The sequence below is a fragment of the Callospermophilus lateralis genome, chromosome 15 (genome assembly GCF_048772815.1).
Source record: "Callospermophilus lateralis isolate mCalLat2 chromosome 15, mCalLat2.hap1, whole genome shotgun sequence".
Lineage (NCBI taxonomy): Eukaryota > Metazoa > Chordata > Mammalia > Rodentia > Sciuridae > Callospermophilus > Callospermophilus lateralis.
In genome coordinates, this window is record NC_135319.1 from 56,744,086 (window position 1) to 56,763,344 (window position 19,259).

The 19,259-nt window shown below is 35.4% G+C and overlaps 1 protein-coding gene across 3 annotated transcripts in view; it reads left to right on the forward strand.

Annotated features, from left to right (window-relative positions):
* The window catches only part of Bmpr1a (bone morphogenetic protein receptor type 1A), a 133,576-nt gene that overhangs the window by 86,972 nt on the left and 27,345 nt on the right, over nt 1-19,259 (forward strand). For all 3 annotated transcript variants that reach the window (XM_076835296.1, XM_076835294.1, XM_076835295.1), the window contains 2 exons: nt 8,215-8,432; nt 17,968-18,130. In XM_076835296.1, the coding sequence (XP_076691411.1) occupies nt 8,366-8,432; nt 17,968-18,130 (230 nt within the window). In that variant the 5' untranslated portion in view covers nt 8,215-8,365. The remainder of the gene's footprint in view (nt 1-8,214; nt 8,433-17,967; nt 18,131-19,259) is intronic.

The window sequence follows — 19,259 nt, forward strand, 5'->3', positions numbered from 1 at the left end:
TGTAAAAGTTTGATCAGGGGTAACTACTGTTGCTGTACCATTATTTGACCCATCAGTGAATACATTTGGAGCATTCATGATAGGGGTTTTTCTTGTCATTTTTGGAAAAACTACAGGATGCTTAGACCAAAAGGACAACAAAGGATTAGATGGTAAGTGATTATCAAATGAAACATTAGATTTACACATGATTATTGCCCAAGTATTTAACTCATTAGCTAACTCATCAAGTTGATCCATAGTATATGGAGTAATAATTTTATTGGGAGAAATTCCAAACACTCCCTTCGCTGCTTTTATTCCTTTGAGTATTAATTGTCCTACAGCCTCAGGATACCTAGTAAGAATAGTGTTAGGAGAATAAGATAAATGTATCCATAATAATGGATCTTCTTGCCAAAATACTCCTGTAGGAATATTTTTTGTTGGTATTACAATAAATAATAAAGGCACACTTATATCAATTCTACCCAAATGTATATTTTCCATGTATGTTTCAGTAATTTTTAATGCCTTTCTTGCTTCAGGCGTTAACATGTGGGGTGAATTTGGATCTGATGGATATCAGGATATCAAAGGTCCCAACTCTCCTGTTGGTATGCCTAGATAAGGCCTTATCCAATTTATGTCTCCCAATAACTTTTGAAAGTCGTTAAGTGATTTGAATTGATCTACTCGTATTTGAATTTTTGGTGGACAGACCATGGTTGAGGATAATAGAACTCCTAAATAATTAATTGGAAAATTTAATTGTACTTTATCTATTGGTATCTCTAGATTATAATTTTTAAATAAGTTTGTAAGTGTGGCATAACATTCTAGCAATGTGTTTTTATCTTTGTGTGCTAACAATACATCATCCATACAGTGAAATATTTGTAGTTCAGGATTTTGATTTCTAATTGGCTGGATTGCTTTGTTAACATAAATTTGACACATAGTTGGGCTGTTAGCCATCCCTTGAGGGAGTACTTTCCATTCATGTCTCTGATCAGGACCTTCATGATTCAGTGCAGGGATAGTAAATGCAAAACCTGGACTATCCTCAGGATGAATTGGAATTGAAAAAAAAAAACAATCTTTAATATCTATAACTAAAACATACCAGGTTTTTGGCAAAGCAGACAATTGAGAAATCCCTGATTGAGCAGGTCCCATAATTACCATCTCATTATTAATGGCTCTTAAATCTTGCAATAATCCCTATTTACCAGATTTCTTTTTAATGACGAAAATGGGAGTATTATGGGGAGATATGGAAGGTTGTATATGTCCCTCCGCTAATTGTTGTTTGACCAGGTCATGGGCTGCTTGTATCTTTTCTTTAGTCAGGGTCCACTGAGGAACCCATACTGGTCTTTCTGATTTCCAAGTAATTTTTATTGCCTCAGTGACCCCCTTCTGAAAACCCAGTCCATGTCTATTTATTCCTTGATCTATTTGAATTGGTGCTGCTATACCTTGTTCTCCTAATCTTTTTTCTTTTCTGAATTCTTGTCTAGCCCTAATTGTGGGCGCATTTGGATTGATGTTATTTGTTAATGTCAAACCTAATTGATCTAGGACATCTCGTTCCCATAAATTTATAGGAAGATGATCCAATACATATGGCTGTATAGGTCCTTCACATCCTTCAGGATCCTTCCAATCTAATACCATTGCACTTCTATGGGGATTAGTTGCCCCTCCTAGGCCTTGAAGCGTTTGAGTGGCTTGTTGTAATGGCCAATGTTTTGGCCTTTCTTGACGAGATATGATGCTAAGGTCAGCACCTGTATCCAGTAGCCCATTAAATTCATGTCCTTGAATATTAAGTTTTAGCATTGGGCGAGAATCTAAATTTAAAGACAGCATAGCCCAATCTACACCTGTGGAGGCTAATTCCCTGGAACCTCTTTCTATACTGATACTGGAAAATTTATGATGTAGGCTGGGTATTATTAATAACTGTGCAATTCTGTCTCCTGGTGAAATTACTGATATACCCTTTGGAGAACTAGCTATAATTTTTATTTCACCTTCATAATCGGGATCAATTACCCTGGTACTTATCATAAGTCCTTTTAGAGGAGAAGAACTGCATCCTAACAATAAGCTTACTGTTCCTTGGGGAAGAGGTCCTTTTACTCCTGTGGGAATGATTTGAACTCCCATCTCTGGAGTTAGTACTCCTCTGGCGGAGGCGCAGATGTCCAACCCTGTGCTCCCTCTGGTTCGTCTGATGAGAGATCTGATGGATAATGTGTCCTGGGCACTACCCTGATGGTGTTGCTGGGTTCCTCCAGTGCCCCGTATATTTTGGTCTTGGGCCCCTGGTCCGTTTTTTGGCAATGGAGCCCGATGCCTTTCTCCACGATATCGTGGGTAAACACCTGGTCCTTGTCTGTTTTTTGATAACAGAGTACCCTCTATGGTGGTTTGAGAATGGCATTCATTAGCCTAATGTCTCCCTCTACTGCATCGTGGGCAAATACCTGGTATTCTACTCCTTTGTTAAACCCTCCTCCTATGGGGCAACTCCTTTTAAAATGTCCTGTTTGTTCACAATTGTAGCATGTTTTTGGCCTGGCATCTAAAGCATGTTGTACTGCAGCTGCCAAGACTTGCCCTTGTTCATTAATGTCTCTACATAATTTAATATATGTGTTTAAATCTCCACGTTTCCTTGGTCTAAGTACCTCTCTGCACCAACAATTTGCTTGCTCATAAGCCAGTTGTTTAATTAATGGCATTGCTTGTTCTGTATCCCCAAAAACTCTGGTAGCTGTTTGAATAAGCCTATCTACAAATTCAGCGTAAGGTTCATTAGCTCCCTGTATTACCTTAGATAATTGACTTTGTAAATCTCCATGTCCTTGTAAAGTCTTCCATGCCCTAACTGCATCTGCAACAATTTGTGCATATATAGCAGGATCATATTCAGTTTGTTGCCGTTGACCCTCATAAGGTCCTTTTCCTAACAACATATCTAGATTTCTTTGAGGGTAACCAGCTGCTGCATTTCGCCTAGTCATCTCCATGCAAAATTCCTCATTGGCAACCTTCCATAACAAATAATGTCCTCCATTTAGCACAGATTTACACATACTAGCCCAATCTGCTGCCGTCATGTCCAAGTTGGTAATGGATTCGACCATGCTTACAGTGAAGGGTGCTTGAGGACCATAGGTTGTTACAGCCTCCTTTAAGACAGGGTCTTGCTAAATTGCTGAGGCTGGCCTCAAACTTGGGATCTTCCTGCTTCAGCCTCCTCAGTGTCAGGATTACAGATATGCACTAGTCATAGCAGGTTCACAATATTCTTTTTGACATATATATTTTTAAGTGTCATTCAAATGGTAGTTTATATTGTAGCTGTTGTAATATATACTACATTACTTTTGTACATGATGGTTCACAACCACAAATTTATTTTTAATCAGTAAATGTTGTCATAAATATATGTGATATTAAGGCTGGGGATATAGCTCAGTTGGTAGAGTGCTTGCTTTGCATGCACAAGGCCCTGGGTTCAATCCCCAGCACCACACACACACACACAAAAAAAAAAATAAAAAAATAAATATATGTGATATTAAAGCCTTTATTAATGGAATTTTAAAATGAATGAAGTTTTGGGCCTTTTCTTAGAAGCCATCTAATCCAGAGCCTTAGGTTTGAATATCTCTCTCTTTGTTATTAAGATAATGAGTTCGTATCTTCAGCCCCTTTTAATCTTCGTAACCAAATGCCCATTAGACATTGCCTTTGGGCAATTGCTGATGTCTACGTATGAGCCCTTGATTTCTTTGCTTCACTCCTTTCAGAATCCATTTATTCTCATTTCAGTAATTATTCATGTCTGAAACGTGGAGATATTCTTGACCCCTTACTCTTCTTGACCCCCACATCTAATCCATTACCAAGCACTGTCAAGTCCGTTTTTGAAGTTTTTGTGAGTTCATCTTCTGTACTACCACTACCCTACTCCTAACCACTATTGTTACTCTCTGAAATTTCTACAGTATTCTTACTGATCTTTTTCATTTTCTTGCACCCTCTTTATTTCATTACATAGAAATCAGATGATTGTCTCCTGTCCCACTTATGTTCAAATCTCAAACCTTTCATAGGCTCTTGACCTGTCCTTGTCTTTTCTGTTTCTTCCATTTCATCGCTTAGCACACTATACCTTATTCTCAATCTTTCAGGAAAACTATTTTTTCTTTGCTTTTCTTTGTCCCAAGATCTTTCCTCCACAGGCTGTTCTCTGTGCCTAGAATCCCCTTATTTCCAGTTCTTTAGTTGGCTAACTTTTCATTCTTCAGATGGCAACTTAAATGTTATTTCTTAGCATTGCTTCCACTGGCCCTTTCATCAAAACTAGACCAGGACCCTCTAGGATTGGCAGGGTTTTTTTTGTTGTTGTTGTTTGTTTTTTTTGCACTTACCCCAAATTATGAGTACATTTAGTTTGTGTTTTCTTGTTCTGTTCAGAATGTCTTTATTAACTTGCTTAATGACTATGAAATTTATGCAGACTTCTCAGTTTTGCTGTCATCACTATATTCTTGATATTTAATATAGAATCTTGCATAAAATAGGGATTTAATAAATAGGGAGTAAATTAATATTCAATGACAGTAGTGAATGGGAGAAAAATCTTTACCACATGCACCTCAGATAGAGTATTAATCTCCAGGATATATAAAAAACTGAAAAAACTTAACACCAACAAAACCCCCAAATGACCCAATCAATAAGTAAGCTAAGGAACTGAATAGACACTTCACAGAATTGATCAACAAATATATGAAAAAATGTTCAACATCTCTAACAATTAGAGAAATGAAAATCAGAACTAAGATTTCATTTCACTCTAGTCAGAATGGAAATCATCAAGAATACAAGCAACAATAAATGTTGGGGAGGATATACTCACACACTGCTGGTGTGACTGCAAATTGGTGCAACCACTCTGGAAAGCAGTATGGAGATTCCTCAGAATGAAACCACCAATTGACCCAGTTATCCCACTCCTCAGTTTATACACAAAGGACTTAAAATCGGTATACTACAATAACACAGCCACATCAATGTTTATAGCTGCTCAATTTACAGTAGCCAAGTTATAGAACTAACCTAGGTGCCCTTTTAACAGGTGAATAGACAAAGAAACTCTGGTGTATATACACAATGGAATATACTCACCTTAAAGAAGAATGAAATTATGGCATTTGTCACTAAATGGATGAAACTGGAGAATATCATGCTAAGTAAAAGAAGACAGTCCCCCAAAACCAAAGGCTGAATGTTTTCTCTGATATGAGGATGCTAATTCACAATAGGGGGTGGGCAGAATAGTGGTATTTTGGACTAAACAGAGGGGAGTGAAAGGAGGGAAGGAAGGGACTATGGGGGTAGGAATGATAGTAGAATGAATCAAGCATATATGATTACATGACCTGTGTAACTCTACATCATGTACAACCAGAAGAATGAGAAGTTATATTCCATTTATGTATGATGTGTCAAAATCCATTATACTGTCATGTGTAACTAAATATTCAATGATTTAATTAGTCTAATCTCCCTTTCTATCATGTTCCTTGTGGCCTTGATGAAGCTGTGTGCAAACTTTGTTCCTTTTATACTCTGTAAGGACTCTTGATTCTCTCAGTTGTATTTCAAATGAGTAGTTTCTGTATCCTTTGTCATTCTTTTCTTTAGCGGCTAATCAGGTAGAATAAAATAAGGTGATTACTCTCATTGACTATAACCATATGTTTCTACAGATGCTTGGTAGGATTGCATTCATGTCTTAGTAGTTGTAAGTGCAGATGTATTGAACTTATAGTTGGCTAAGATTTGATGGCTGTTCTCCATACAAGTTATCACAGGCGTTTTAGTCTCAAAGATGGAATTTACATGGATAGCACAGGTATATCCTTGTAGTAGGTTGGCAAGTATGTCACTAATACATATGAGAGGAAGGAACTTTTATTGAGTTACCTGCTCTGTTCCACATAATCTTAAATACTTTATAATGTATATTTTACATTACATACATTAAATATCCAACAGAGCAGTGCCAATACAGGGTAACACTTAATGTGTAGAATGAGTAATCTGATCTCTTGAATTTTAATCCTGCCTGTGTGATCTTTGTAAATTCCTCAAAATCTACTTGACTATTTTTCATCTGTAAAGTTAAAATAATAATTGTACCTTTCTTATAAGATAGTCATGATAATTCCAAAAGTTGATATTAGCAAAGCATTTATAATGGTATTGACACGAAGTGGTGAATATGCATAAGCCATTATCTCATTCAATTCTTAAAATAACTGTGTCCTAGTATCATTTTAGTTATAAAGATGAGGAAACCCATTAGAGAGGTTATGTTAGTTACTTAAGGCAGATCCATGATTTGAAATTATGTCAGGGCATATGAAAAAATGTTCAACATCTCTAGCAATTAGAGAAATGAAAATCAGAACTAAGATTTCATCTCACTCTAGTCAGACTGGAACTCATCAAGAATACAAGCAACAATAGATGTTGGTGAGGATATACTCACAAATTGCTGGTGGGACTGCAAATTGGTGTAACCACTCTAGAAAGCAGTATGGAAGGTCAGAGACATTTATGTGGAACAAATTGCACACAGATCCTTTTCTCTAAAAGGGACTGTGTGGCAAGTACATGAGACTCTCATAGACTGCTCTGGTAGGATCTTTTACTAGCTCTAGTGAACCAGAGTCACATATTGGCTTTAAATAAACTGGTGAAGGCACAGTGACATTTAAAGATGTAACAAGTCATAGCAATCAGTGTCCTGCCCAGGACTATGAGCTCCTTGAAGCAGAAACTGACATACTCATATTTGTATTTCTAGTACCTTACATTGGTCTATATTATGTATGTAACAGATGTTAGTGAATAAGTGAATGGATGAATAAGTAAGTGAAAGTATGGAAGAGCGGGAAGCAAAAATGAGGCCAGAGTTTTTTGGCATGGTGACAGAAGAGAGGGAGAGAAAAGTGCCATCTTTTAAATGTGGTAGCACATAGGGCTCAAACTGTCTGAACCAATATAATGCTCCAAAACTAGAATTGTATTTATCATGATGTAGACTAGCCATTTTTCTTGTTACTTATTTTCAAATTTTTTTTTTCATAATACTTTTATGCTATAGATCGAACCCTAAGGCAAGCACTCTACCACTGAGCTACAGCCCCAGCCCCCTGTTATCTATTTAATTATTTTATTTTAAGGTCTGTAAGAGTTCACTGTGTATAATAATAATAGTCAGACCTTAACCAGAAAGGTTATCTTAGCTTTTCCCTAGTAAAAGCTCACTTTTATCCTAATCAAGTCAGATTTGCAGTGTTTTTAGGAAAATTATTTAAGATGTATTTGTTTGTTTTTGCTTTCATAATGATGCATGCTGCTTATTTAAATATGTGTAATTTTCTAGACAGTCTTTCTTTTCTATGTGGAATAAATTAATAGAAAGATTCAAAGTGTTTTTTATTGTTTCCACAGGATTTGAATGAGTATTAATGAATATCTTATACTTTTAATTTAACATTTTCTGTTTTATTCTTAATATATTTAGGAATTTTCTTGGTAGTAATAAAATAACTTAATTACTTTGGAGTAGCCAGAATAGACTGTTGAGGATTTTTTCATTTTCTTTAGAGCTGGAATCTTGCTATATTGTCCAGATATGCTTCAAACTCTTGAACTCAAGCAGTCCTCCTGCTTCAGCATCCCAAATGACTGGACTGCAGGTGTATGACACTGCTCCACCTTTTGAAATTAATGTGTTTCTCTTGTTTTACATATGGCTGATCAGTGATCAGGAGAAATTGCAAACTGTTGTTAAGTTATTTAAGCATGGAATTATAGTGCTTTGTTTTTTGTGTGTGTGCCTGTGTTTTTTTTTAATATTATTTTTTAGTTTTAAAAATTTTTATTTCACTTGTTTATTTTTTTATATGGTGCTGAGGATCGAACCCAGGGTCTCACATATGCTAGGTGAGTGCTCTACTGCTGAGCTACAACCCCAGCCCTGTGCCTGTGTTCTTTAAATAAGGATAGCGTTGACCTTTTAAAATGTATTTTATCATTTAAAGGTATGTTTGGATATTTGTTTTCCTCTCTTAGTTTTTGAAAACTTTTCAAAATTCAGTTATAGTCATTGCCTTGTTAATATTTTTTGTCTTTCAGGAGTGAGGAAAAAGCAATAAGAGGTGGAGTCATTGTCAAGTGGTTGTGGCCTTCTACAAGAAATCTCATTGAGTAAAGGCATTTGCATTAGCGAAATAATAGGACCGGTTATTCAAGGTGACAGTATAACAGAAAACATTAATATTGAACAATGACTCGGCTATATATTTACATCAGATTATTGGGAACCTTTCTGTTCATCATTTCTCATGTTCAAGGTAAATTGATCTTTATTTCTGACTTAAAAAGCACTTAATTCTTTCATCTGTTCTCAGCCCATGTCCCTTTCTGATCAGCTAAGCCCATCATACTAGCATAGTTTTTAAGTAAAAAGGCAAAGAACAAACACATCAAATATTTTTTTTGAGCTTGATTATGATAGAAGGCTGTCCAGATATTTTAAAATCTCAGCCTTTCTCAACCTATTTTCTTGTCCGTATAAGGCATTATGATATACAATATTAAGTCTTATGAGTATTTAATGAGATAAAGTATATGAAGCATGTAACTTAGAATCTAAAACACAGGGTGATAGATAATCAAGACTGTTCAAAACCTTATCTCCCTTTAAATACAATAAGGAATAAATGTAAATAATAATTAAAAATTTATTTTATTGTCACTAAAAATCTTCAGAAATATAAATGTCATTTGCCTATGCTAAATACTAAAATTTCTTTATAGAGTCTTGAAACTTTATTTATGACCAGTATTGTAATTTTACTTCTGTGTGTTCATAGCTTAGAATTCCCAAATAGGAAGTCATTATGACGATTTAGGATTAGATAGACTGTATTTGCACAGGAGCTTTTTTCTGAATGCTTTAATTAGGGTAATATTTTAAACTGAAGAGATAGTACTGCTTTACAAAAGGATTTTAGATAGAACTTATTGACATCTTTATTTTTTTAAGGTTTTGACTTCACAGATTGCTCTTTCATAATGTTTGTTCAAGGACATGGATTAATATCTACCCACAAGAAGAAGCATTGTTAACAGCATAAAGCTTTTTATATTTTTGTTTTAAAGCACAAAATGAAATCTGCACTTCTTTGTATTTTGCCTTAGGTATAAGAGTAACCTTATTATTACCATGCTCAGAATATAGAGCCCTCTTGCAAAAGCCACTTTGATACAACACCTGTTATATATGCCTTGTTGATTGGTATCAACCAAAGCTATCATAGTTGTAAAGAGAAGGAGTCAAATTAATAGTATCATTAATATTTACTTCCTCACTTCTAAGGTAAATTCCACTTTGTTATAAAGAGTTTTAAATCTACTTAGCTCACATATTGGCAAAAGGTATAAAATTCTCATTCCACATCCCAATTCAAGTTAATTCTAAAGTAAAATTATTGGGTGGAATAACTTGCTAATTAGTTATCAGGTATAAGCAAAAAATCATGTTTCTAGATGGATGACATGTACACACCTGTAATCCCCAGCTACTTGGGAAGCTGGCCTGGATAACTTAGCGAGGCCCTGTCTCAAAATAAAAAATAAGGACTGGGGGTGTACCTCAATTTTAGAGCACTCCTAGGTTTGTTCAAACATTACTACCAAGAGAAAGAGCTTGGGATGGGGAGGGGGTTACATTTCTCTGATAAAGAACAAAATTTATACTATTTTCTTTCTGAAAATTACCTTGATAGTTGTTTCACATGATAACATGTACAAAAAATTTGCTCTTGAAAAAAAATTACAACCAATGTAGAAAAAATGTTACTTCTTAGAGAAAACTATGAAGGATTACAAGATTCATTGATAAACTGTGACTTTAGCTCTGGCTTTATCTTGAATTGTGTCTAAGGAAAGTAAATTTCTCTGTACCTTCATTTCCTTGTGATAAAATAGAAATAATAACACTTATCCTAGATAGAAATAGGATGTTTTGAGCATCAGATGTTATGATATGTATTTAAGTGTTTTCCATTCATAGTTGTTTGTATTTGAATAGAAAAATGAGTCAGCTGATAAATACCTGAGGCATTTATTTACTTATATATTTGGACTTCATCAGAAATGTTAGAAATGAATTTTAGTGTTCAGTAATTGATTACCCAACTAACAGTGACATAAATAAGTAAGGATTTATATTTAAGATAGGTGACAGGAAAAAAAAAAGATAGGTGATAGGTATTTGCTGGTGTTTGGTCAATAATTTAGTAGAGTTGAGGTTGCCATCTCTGTAATTTTCTTGGCATTTCCCTCATGGCCAGAAAATGGCTGCTGTTATCTATATTTAAGGCAGAAAACTGGGGAAAGGGTCAGCTCCTATTTTAGTGTGGGACTTGTAATATCAGGAAAGTCAAAATACCCCCTGCCAGTAGATTTTATCTCAAACTAAGATGGTTGATCTTTCCTAATTTCAAGGAATATTAGAAAACAAGGTTAACAGGATTGTTACAGTTAGCTTAGGTTAATCTATATTTGTTACCTTAGGCTGGACACACTGTCTCCCCTCACCCACTGAGCAAAATCAGTTTGGTTAGTTAGAAAAAAGGGGAAAATGTATTATCATCCATGAAGAAGTTTGGAGATAGGTGGATTGCCTTTAGCTAATTCTGTGGCTCATCAAGAGCCAAGTTTAATTCCCATTTCACTTGTACCATCTACCACATCTCAGTTTAGCCATGGGTTAACTTATTTGACAGCCACAGTATAGCATCTGAGGAACAGGTATCACATTCAGACGTGGCAAGTTAGAGTTGACTGGTGTTTATTGAAAGAAGAGGGATGGGTATCCTTTCCTGTGTCTGTCTTTCTTTTTAAAAATATTTTTAGTTATAGTTGGATAGAATGCCTCTATTTTTCATGTTGTGCTGAGGATTGAACCTAATGGCTCACATGTGCTTGGCAAGTGTTCTACCACTGAGCCACAACCCCAGCCCCCTTCCTTTTTCTTAAAGTAGTAAAGAATTCTTTTCCCAGGAATTCCTCTCCCTCAAAAAACTATTTTCTAATCTAGGTGATTAGAATTAATTACATACTCTGGTATAAACAAAAACACTGGCAAGGGGAATAGAACTGAAATTGTTGGATTAAACCAACAGTTATTGATGCTGAGGGGAGAGCTATGATTCCTTGAATTACATGTAGGGAGAGGCAGACATTTCAATCAAAAAATGGGTTGTGGGGCTGGAATTGTGGCTCAGTAGTAGAGCGCTTACCTTGCACATGTGAGGCACTGGTTCAATTCTCAGCATCACATAAAAATAAACAAACATAATAGGGTATTGTGTGTCTATTTACAACTAAACAAAATATTTTTTTAAAAAGTGGGTTGTGTGAGTGGGACGTCTTACTAATAAGATAAAAGGGAGAAAAATAGCCATGCTAAACCCAAGGCCAACATTATTCTAAATGCAAAAAATTGAAAACATTCCCTCTAAGAACTGGTATAAGACAAGGATGTCCCTTTCACCACTTTTATTCATCATCTTGGAAACTCTAGCCAGAAGAAGGAAATTAAAGAGACATGAGTAGAAAAAGAACTCAAACTACCACTGTTTGCCAGTGACATGATTCTATATTTATAGAAGATCCAAAAAATTCCACCAGAAAACTTCTGAAACTAACATTGTTTCAGCAAAGTAACAGGACATAAAATTAACACCCATAAATCAAATGTGTTGCTATATATCAATGAAGAATCCTCTAAAAGAGAAATTAGGAAAACTACCCCATATACAATAGCCTAAAAAAAATAAATAAAAATAAAAAGTAAAATTCAGGCATGATTTCAACAAAAGAGGTGAAAAAAAAAAAAAAAACCCTCTACAATGAAAACTACAGAATACTAAAGAAAGAAATTGAAGAAGACCTTAGAAGATAGAAAGATCCCCCCCGCTTTTGGATAGGCAGAATTAACACTGTCAAAATGGCCATACTACCAAAAGCATTATATGCAATTCCTATTAAAATCCATATTACAGGGGGCTGGGGATGTGGCTTAAGCGGTAGCGCGCTCACCTGGCATGCGTGCGGCCTGGGTTCAATCCTCAGCACCACATACAGACAAAGATGTTGTGTCCGCCGAAAACTAAAAAAAAATAAATAAGTATTAAAAAAAACTCTCTCTCTCTCTCAAAAAAAAAAAAAAAAAAATCCCAATTACATTCTTCACAGAAACAGGAAAAACAATCATAAAATTCATTTGGAAAAATATGAGACCCAGAATAGCCAAAGCAATTCTTAGTAAGAGAAGTGAAGGAGACATCGTAATACCAGAGCCATAGTAACAAAAATGGCATGGTACTTAGACCAGTGGTACAGAATAAAAGACAGACAAACCCACGTAAATACAGTTATTCATACCAGATAAACGTGCCAAAAACATACATTGGAGAAAAAGATAGCCTCGTCAACAAATGGTGCTGGGAAAACTGGAAATCCATAGGTAGCAAAATGAAATTAAATCCCTGTCTCTCACCCTGAACAAAACTCAACTCAAAGTTGATCAAGGACTTAGGCATTAGAACAGAGACTCTGCACCTAATTGAAGAAAAAGTAGGCCCAGATCTTCACCATGTCAGCTTAGGGAAATAACTTCCTTAACAAGACTCCTAAAGTGCAAGAAGTAAAATCAAAAATCAGTAAATAGGATGGAATCAAACTAAAAAGCTTCTTCACAGCAAAGAAAACAATCAATAATGTGAAGAAAGCCTACAGAATGGGGGAGAATATTTACCACATGCATCTCAGAACATTAATCTCCAGGGTATATAAAGAACTCAAAAGGCTGGGGATGTAGCTCAGTTGGTAGTATGTTTACCTTGCATGCAGAAGGCCCTGGATTCAGTCCCCAGCACCACACACACACACACACACATACACACACACACACACCCTTCAACATCACCAAAACCCAAATGACCCAGTCAACAAATAGAGTAAGGTACTGAACAGACACTTCAGAAGAAGAAATACAATTGATCAACAAATATATGAAAAAATATTCAACATCTCTAGCAATTAGAGAAATGAAAATCAAAACTTAAGATTTCATCTCACTCTAGTCAGAATGGTAGTCTTCAAGAATACAGGCAACAATAAATGTTGGTGAGGATGTGGGAAAAAAGGTAACTAATACATTACTGGTGGGACTGCAAATTGGTGCAACCACTCTGGAAAGCAGTATGGAGATTCCTCAGAACACCTGGAATGAAGCCACCATGTGACCTGGTTATCCTGATCCTCAGTTTATACCCAAAGAACTTAAAATTGGCATACTATAGTGACACAGCCACATCAATGTTTATAGCTGCTCAATTCACAATAGCTAAGCTATAGAACCAACCTAGGTGCCCTTCAGTAGGTGAATGGATAAAGAAACTCTGGTATATATACACAGTGGAATATTACTCGGCCTTAAGGAAGAATAAAATTATGGCATTTGCCACTAAGTGGATGGAACTGGAGAATATCATAGTAAGTAAAATAAGCCAATCCCAAACAGCCAAAGGCTGAATTTTTTCTCTGATATGCAGATGCTAATTTACAACTGGGGGGAGGTGCTAGAGAAGTATAGAGGTACTTTGGAAGAGGGCAGGGGAGGAAAGGAGGGGGGATGGGATAGGAATTATAGTAGAATGAATTGGACATTATTACCGTATGTACCTATATGATTACATGACCTGTGTAATTCTACATCTTGTATAACCAGAAGAATGAGAAGTTTTACTCCATTTATATATGATGTGTCAAAATGCACTCTACCATCAAGTATAACTAATTAAACAAATTTTTAAAAAGAAGCGAAAAGAATAACTTACAGATATGTTGTAGGGCACTAGATTTGTCTATTGTCATACATAGCTTTATAGCATATACTACAAAATGCTTATGTTCATATGAAATGCTCAATTCCTCCTCAACAGGATATATGCTCCAGAGTTTAGCCCACTTAGTGCACTCAGACACTAACCCAGGACTTCTGGACAGTAATTCTTCAGATCCAGATGTGCTGTTCATGGTGCAGCAACGTGAGACTGAAAAAAAAATTATTTATGTGGAATGTATTTAGTATGCAGTGATGAAGAGAAAGTAGGTATAAATACTAGATGAACTTCCAAAGGAAGGAAAATTTGGAAACAACTAAAGTAATCCTTTTTCCCCAGTACATGGTTGAAGGATGATGGTTAGGCTATCTGACAACCTTCGGTTTTGTTTTCTGGGAAAATTTCCCTTGTCTCTGGTCTTCCTTCACTAGTGTTCCTGCCTTCATGGCCATATCTAAGATGTACTTGGTGAAGGATGGTCTTTATGAAGAGTGAATAGCTTTGGCAGCCTGTTTCTTGTTAATATGGAGATCTAGTTGCTAGAAAGTGCCTTACAGATAGAAAACTCACAGCCTAAGTCAGCTGACCATTGGGATATCTTTGACAGTGTACCTCCACCATTTGCATCTTGTGTTTTTGCATTAAATACAGTTAAATCTTGCCTAGATGTGGTATTCTGAGACTTCCTGACTTCTTAACCATTTACCTTTGCCTTGCCTCTTCTCCTGGCCCTTGATTTAATGATCTTATTCTGAATCATTCTTTTCTTTTCTCATGCTAGAAAGTAAGTCCACTTTATTTGGTGTCATAGCATTTTCTATGAATAAATATTAAAATAGTACTAATTATTATCTTGGTTTTTATTCTCATTTTCCATCTAAGACTATGAACTCTAATGGAAAAGGGACTTTGGTTTTGTTTACCACTGTAGTCAACAGGACTTAAAATTGCAGTTACTTTATACATTTTTCACCTAATAAATGAATGCAGTTTGTGGGGGCAGGGGTGGGGGTGTTGTAGAATTCTTTTTTTAGCCAGTTATTTTTAGAGTGATTGACAACCTAATAGCAACAAATATCTGTAACAACAGAGTATGGTCTCTGATTATCTTTTTCCACTGGAAAGATCTAGGAGTCCTTGGAGAAATTGTTTATTTTAAGTCTGTCAGGGAAATATGAGGTGATTTTAGAAGATCTTGGCCAACAGAAACCTCAGAGGATAGGGGGACCAGTTTGAATTGACCAGAGATGGAACAATGAGCATTAGTAAGGATAGTAAATGCAGTGGTTTAAATCTGCAAACCAACTGGTTACTGTTGAAGGATGCTAATAAATTTATTAACTTTGGAAACTGGTAGAGGGACAAATCAAGCACTAATCATGCCTTTCTTGTAGGAACTGTACCACTAGTACCCAGATTAGTAAATGAAGGAAAACTTTTCATTATACAGGTATTATAGGTCATAGATAAGAAGAAATGACAGGCTACTCTTTTTTTTTTTTTCACTACTCCCATTGAAGTAATGAATCTAGGTCTTGAAAATAGAGATAAGCAGATATTTGTGTCTCTCTTTTCCACAACTTACCAAGTAGCCACATTTCAGGTACTTAGGAGCCATGTGTGGCTAGTGGCTATTATACTGGATAGCATGGCTCTTGATCTAACTACCACATGCAGAAACCTATTTTATGGGCAAGAAGGATGCAGATAGAAAATCTAAACTCTGGTATATTCTGTAGGACAAACAATCCAGTTTCTTCAATGAAAGAAAGAAAGAATTTGAAGATTTAAAGAAACATGGAGTTGGAGGATAGGGGAGTAGCTCAGTGGTAGATAACCTGCTTTGCATGCATAAAGTCCAGAGTTTCATCCAAGGCGCTCACAGAGAAAGGCACAGACAGACTTGGAGGCAATCTGTTATGATGTGTGAATTGTGAACTTTATAAACTTTAAAACAGGTTATAACAAATTCAATACAATTAAAAACTTGAATACTGCCTGGTTGTTTGATATTAGACAAAGAATCAAATTACTGTCAATTTTTTTAGAAGTGATAATGGTATCATAATTGGTTTGTTTTGTTTGTACTGGGGATTGAACCCGGGGTGCTTAACCACTGAGCCATATCCTCAGGCCTTTTGTGACTTTTATTTAGAGACTGGGTCTCACTGAGTTGCTCGGGGCTTTGCTAAGTTGCTGAGGCTAGCTTTGAACTCACAATCCTGTCTGAGCTTCCCAGGCTGCTGGGATTATAGGTGTGTGCCACCATGACTGGCTTCATGATTGTTTTTTTTTTAAAAAGTCTTCATCTTCTAGAGATATGTGTTGAAATATTTACAAATAAAATGACATATCTGGCATTAGCTTCCTAATTTATATGAACGGGAAAGAGAAATAACAGAAGCATTGCCATTTTATTACAGTATTTATTTCTGAAAGGAAAGTGGTGGTGAGGGGGCTGAGTGTGTGTGTGTGTGTGTGTGTGTGTGTGTGTACCTACCTCCAACTCCTTGTTTTTAAGTTGTGTGTGTGTGTGTGTGTGTGTACCTCCAACTCCTTTTTTTTAAGTAGTTTCCTCTCCGGGTGTTTGTTTCTATGAATATTCATTCAGTAGTGCATTCCTTTACTAAATTTCAGCATAAAAAGTTAAGATTATTCAAATTCAGAGTATTTAAAAAGACTAAAACACTACTTCTTTGGTACTGGGGATTGATCCCAGAACCTTGCATGTGAGCACTCTACTGCTGAGTATATCCCCAACTCATTTTAATTTTTTGTATTGAGACGGGATCTTTCCAAGTTTCCCAGACTAGATTTGAACTTGATCCTTTTGCCTCAGCCCCCCAAGTAGCTGGGATTGTAGACATGCACCATCACCCTTGGCTACTAAAATACTTTTTTTTTTAAATTGGTTGTTCAAAACATTACAGTGCTCTTGACATATCGTATTTCATACATTTGATTCAAGTGTAAAATACTTATTTTAACAGCAGTTTCTTTTCTGTCATTGTTCATTGAGTATGTGTGTATTATTGTTTTTTTTTTAATCTTTTAGTGATTCATTTTATCATTATGGCTAAATTCAAAGTCAGGTCCACATTTTGAACCACTTATTTAAGATTCATAACAAAATTCACACATACTTCTCTTATCTGTTTGACTCTACCTTTCATTCTTTTGAGAACAACGCACAAGAAATGGCCTAGTAATTTCAGCTGGTTGAGAAGGAGGAAGGAATATTAAAACAGATGTTTGCTTTCTGTTCTGCTTCCAGCCTAAAACATTCAGGACCACATATGACAGTATCTGTCATTTGAGGCCACTAGACTCTAAAGCAAGAATCCAGTTCTATTTCCATGAGCTGACTATTGACCTGTAGTAATCTTCAGTTTCTGGCAGCCTGGTCTGGATTTGAACCAATGACCTTGAGATGAAAGGCCCCGGATAACACAGTTGGTCCCCAGCTCTCACAGTTTTCTTTCTTAAGCAAATGGAGTCCAAAACAAGATGCTTAGTAACTCCCTTCACAAAGAGGCACAAATAAAGAACCTTTTTTTTTTTTTAATTACAAGTTTTGAAAGAAAAAGAAGGGCCATACTTTGTCTATTTTTTAGTGATTGAAAATGACCTCAGCCTTCCCTAAAGTCTCTTCCCATTTTACAAGTTAAAACTAAATTCTGTTGTCATTCAATTCATATTGAATTCATGCTGTGGTGTTCTTGTTTGTCTTTGATTAGTGTAAAACTTGTAACATAGTCATCTCATATAGGTCACAGTACATGGAACATTCTGTGCATGAGTTTATTAATAAATGTCTGTTAATTGTATGAGTGAAATTTATTTTTTAATTAAAGAAATACATTCATTGCAATTGTTGTAATAGAAAAGTGCAGAAACTTACCTCAATGAAAATGGTAATAATATAGCCTATCAGAAATGATTTATTTAAAAATTGAATATTTGAATATAGGACAGAATCTAGACAGTATGCTCCATGGCACTGGGATGAAATTAGACTCCGACCAGAAGAAGTCAGAAAATGGAGTGACATTAGCACCAGAGGATACCTTGCCTTTTTTAAAGTGCTATTGCTCAGGACACTGCCCAGATGATGCTATTAATAACACATGCATGTAAGTATTTGGTGCTGTCCTTAAGAGTTTGGAAAAGTGCATCTAGTGCTGTTTTGAAAATAGTTAAAATTGAGGTTTTTTTCTTTATAATATCTTTCAAAGAGCTAGATTTTCTTGTTTTGAATATAGGAACATTGTTCTTATTAAGTGATTGATGATTGTTTTATTAGAGCTATACCATAATGTAGCTTTTAAAGGAGATAAAAGAAATATAGTATTTGTTTAACATTTTAATGATCTTTTTATTATAAAATTAATGATACTCATTGTAGAAAACTTTCTTTTTTAGTAGATTACCAAAAAGAAACCAAATAATTTTACCCATGACTTCCTGTTTCTTAATTGGTTGAAATATTTTATAGATATTTAAGAATGATATTCAATCCATATCACTTTCTTACTTAATTTTATGTTAATTGTTCAGTATGTTTATATATGATCATGTAATTCCATTCTATATTTTTGGGGGAGCATTGAAGAATTGACTTACTTGGACAAAGTAAAAATTTCCCGAACAACTGTTTCATTAGTCTTATTAATGGTCTCCCTGTTATATAGGTAATAAGTAAGGTCATGTTTTGTACTTCCCTAATAATCATATGCTCTTTGAGCAGACTAGATATAATGCATAAAACTTGACCCATGAAATCTTGAAATCATATGATAGTTCATTTTAGATTTGCCATCGGTTCTCCAGTGGTAGTTGACTTAATCATAGTAATCTACATGTAGACCACTTCCCAGTTTACATCTTCTTGGGAATTTTGTTTGTAAGGGAATGCTCTATTCTATGTTAACAAATAATTTTTTTGCCAAACTCTATGTCTGTGGTACCTCCCTGATAGGATGGGCTATAATTTGTTAGTGGCTTAGTAACCCATTGTAAAACTGATCATCAATTTTAACAGAAGTTTGCACCCCACATAACATCTTCTCAATAGAAAAGGAAGAAATGAAGAATTCTGCACTGGGGATGTAGCTCAGTTGGTAGAGTGTTTGCCTCAAATGAGAACATTTTCATTAAATAAAAATATATTTCTGTAAATTTCTTGAAAATTAAACTATTCAAAATTTCTTCCTGTGTTCCTATCACATTTAGTAAGAAAAATGCCTTTCAGAATCTTTGTCC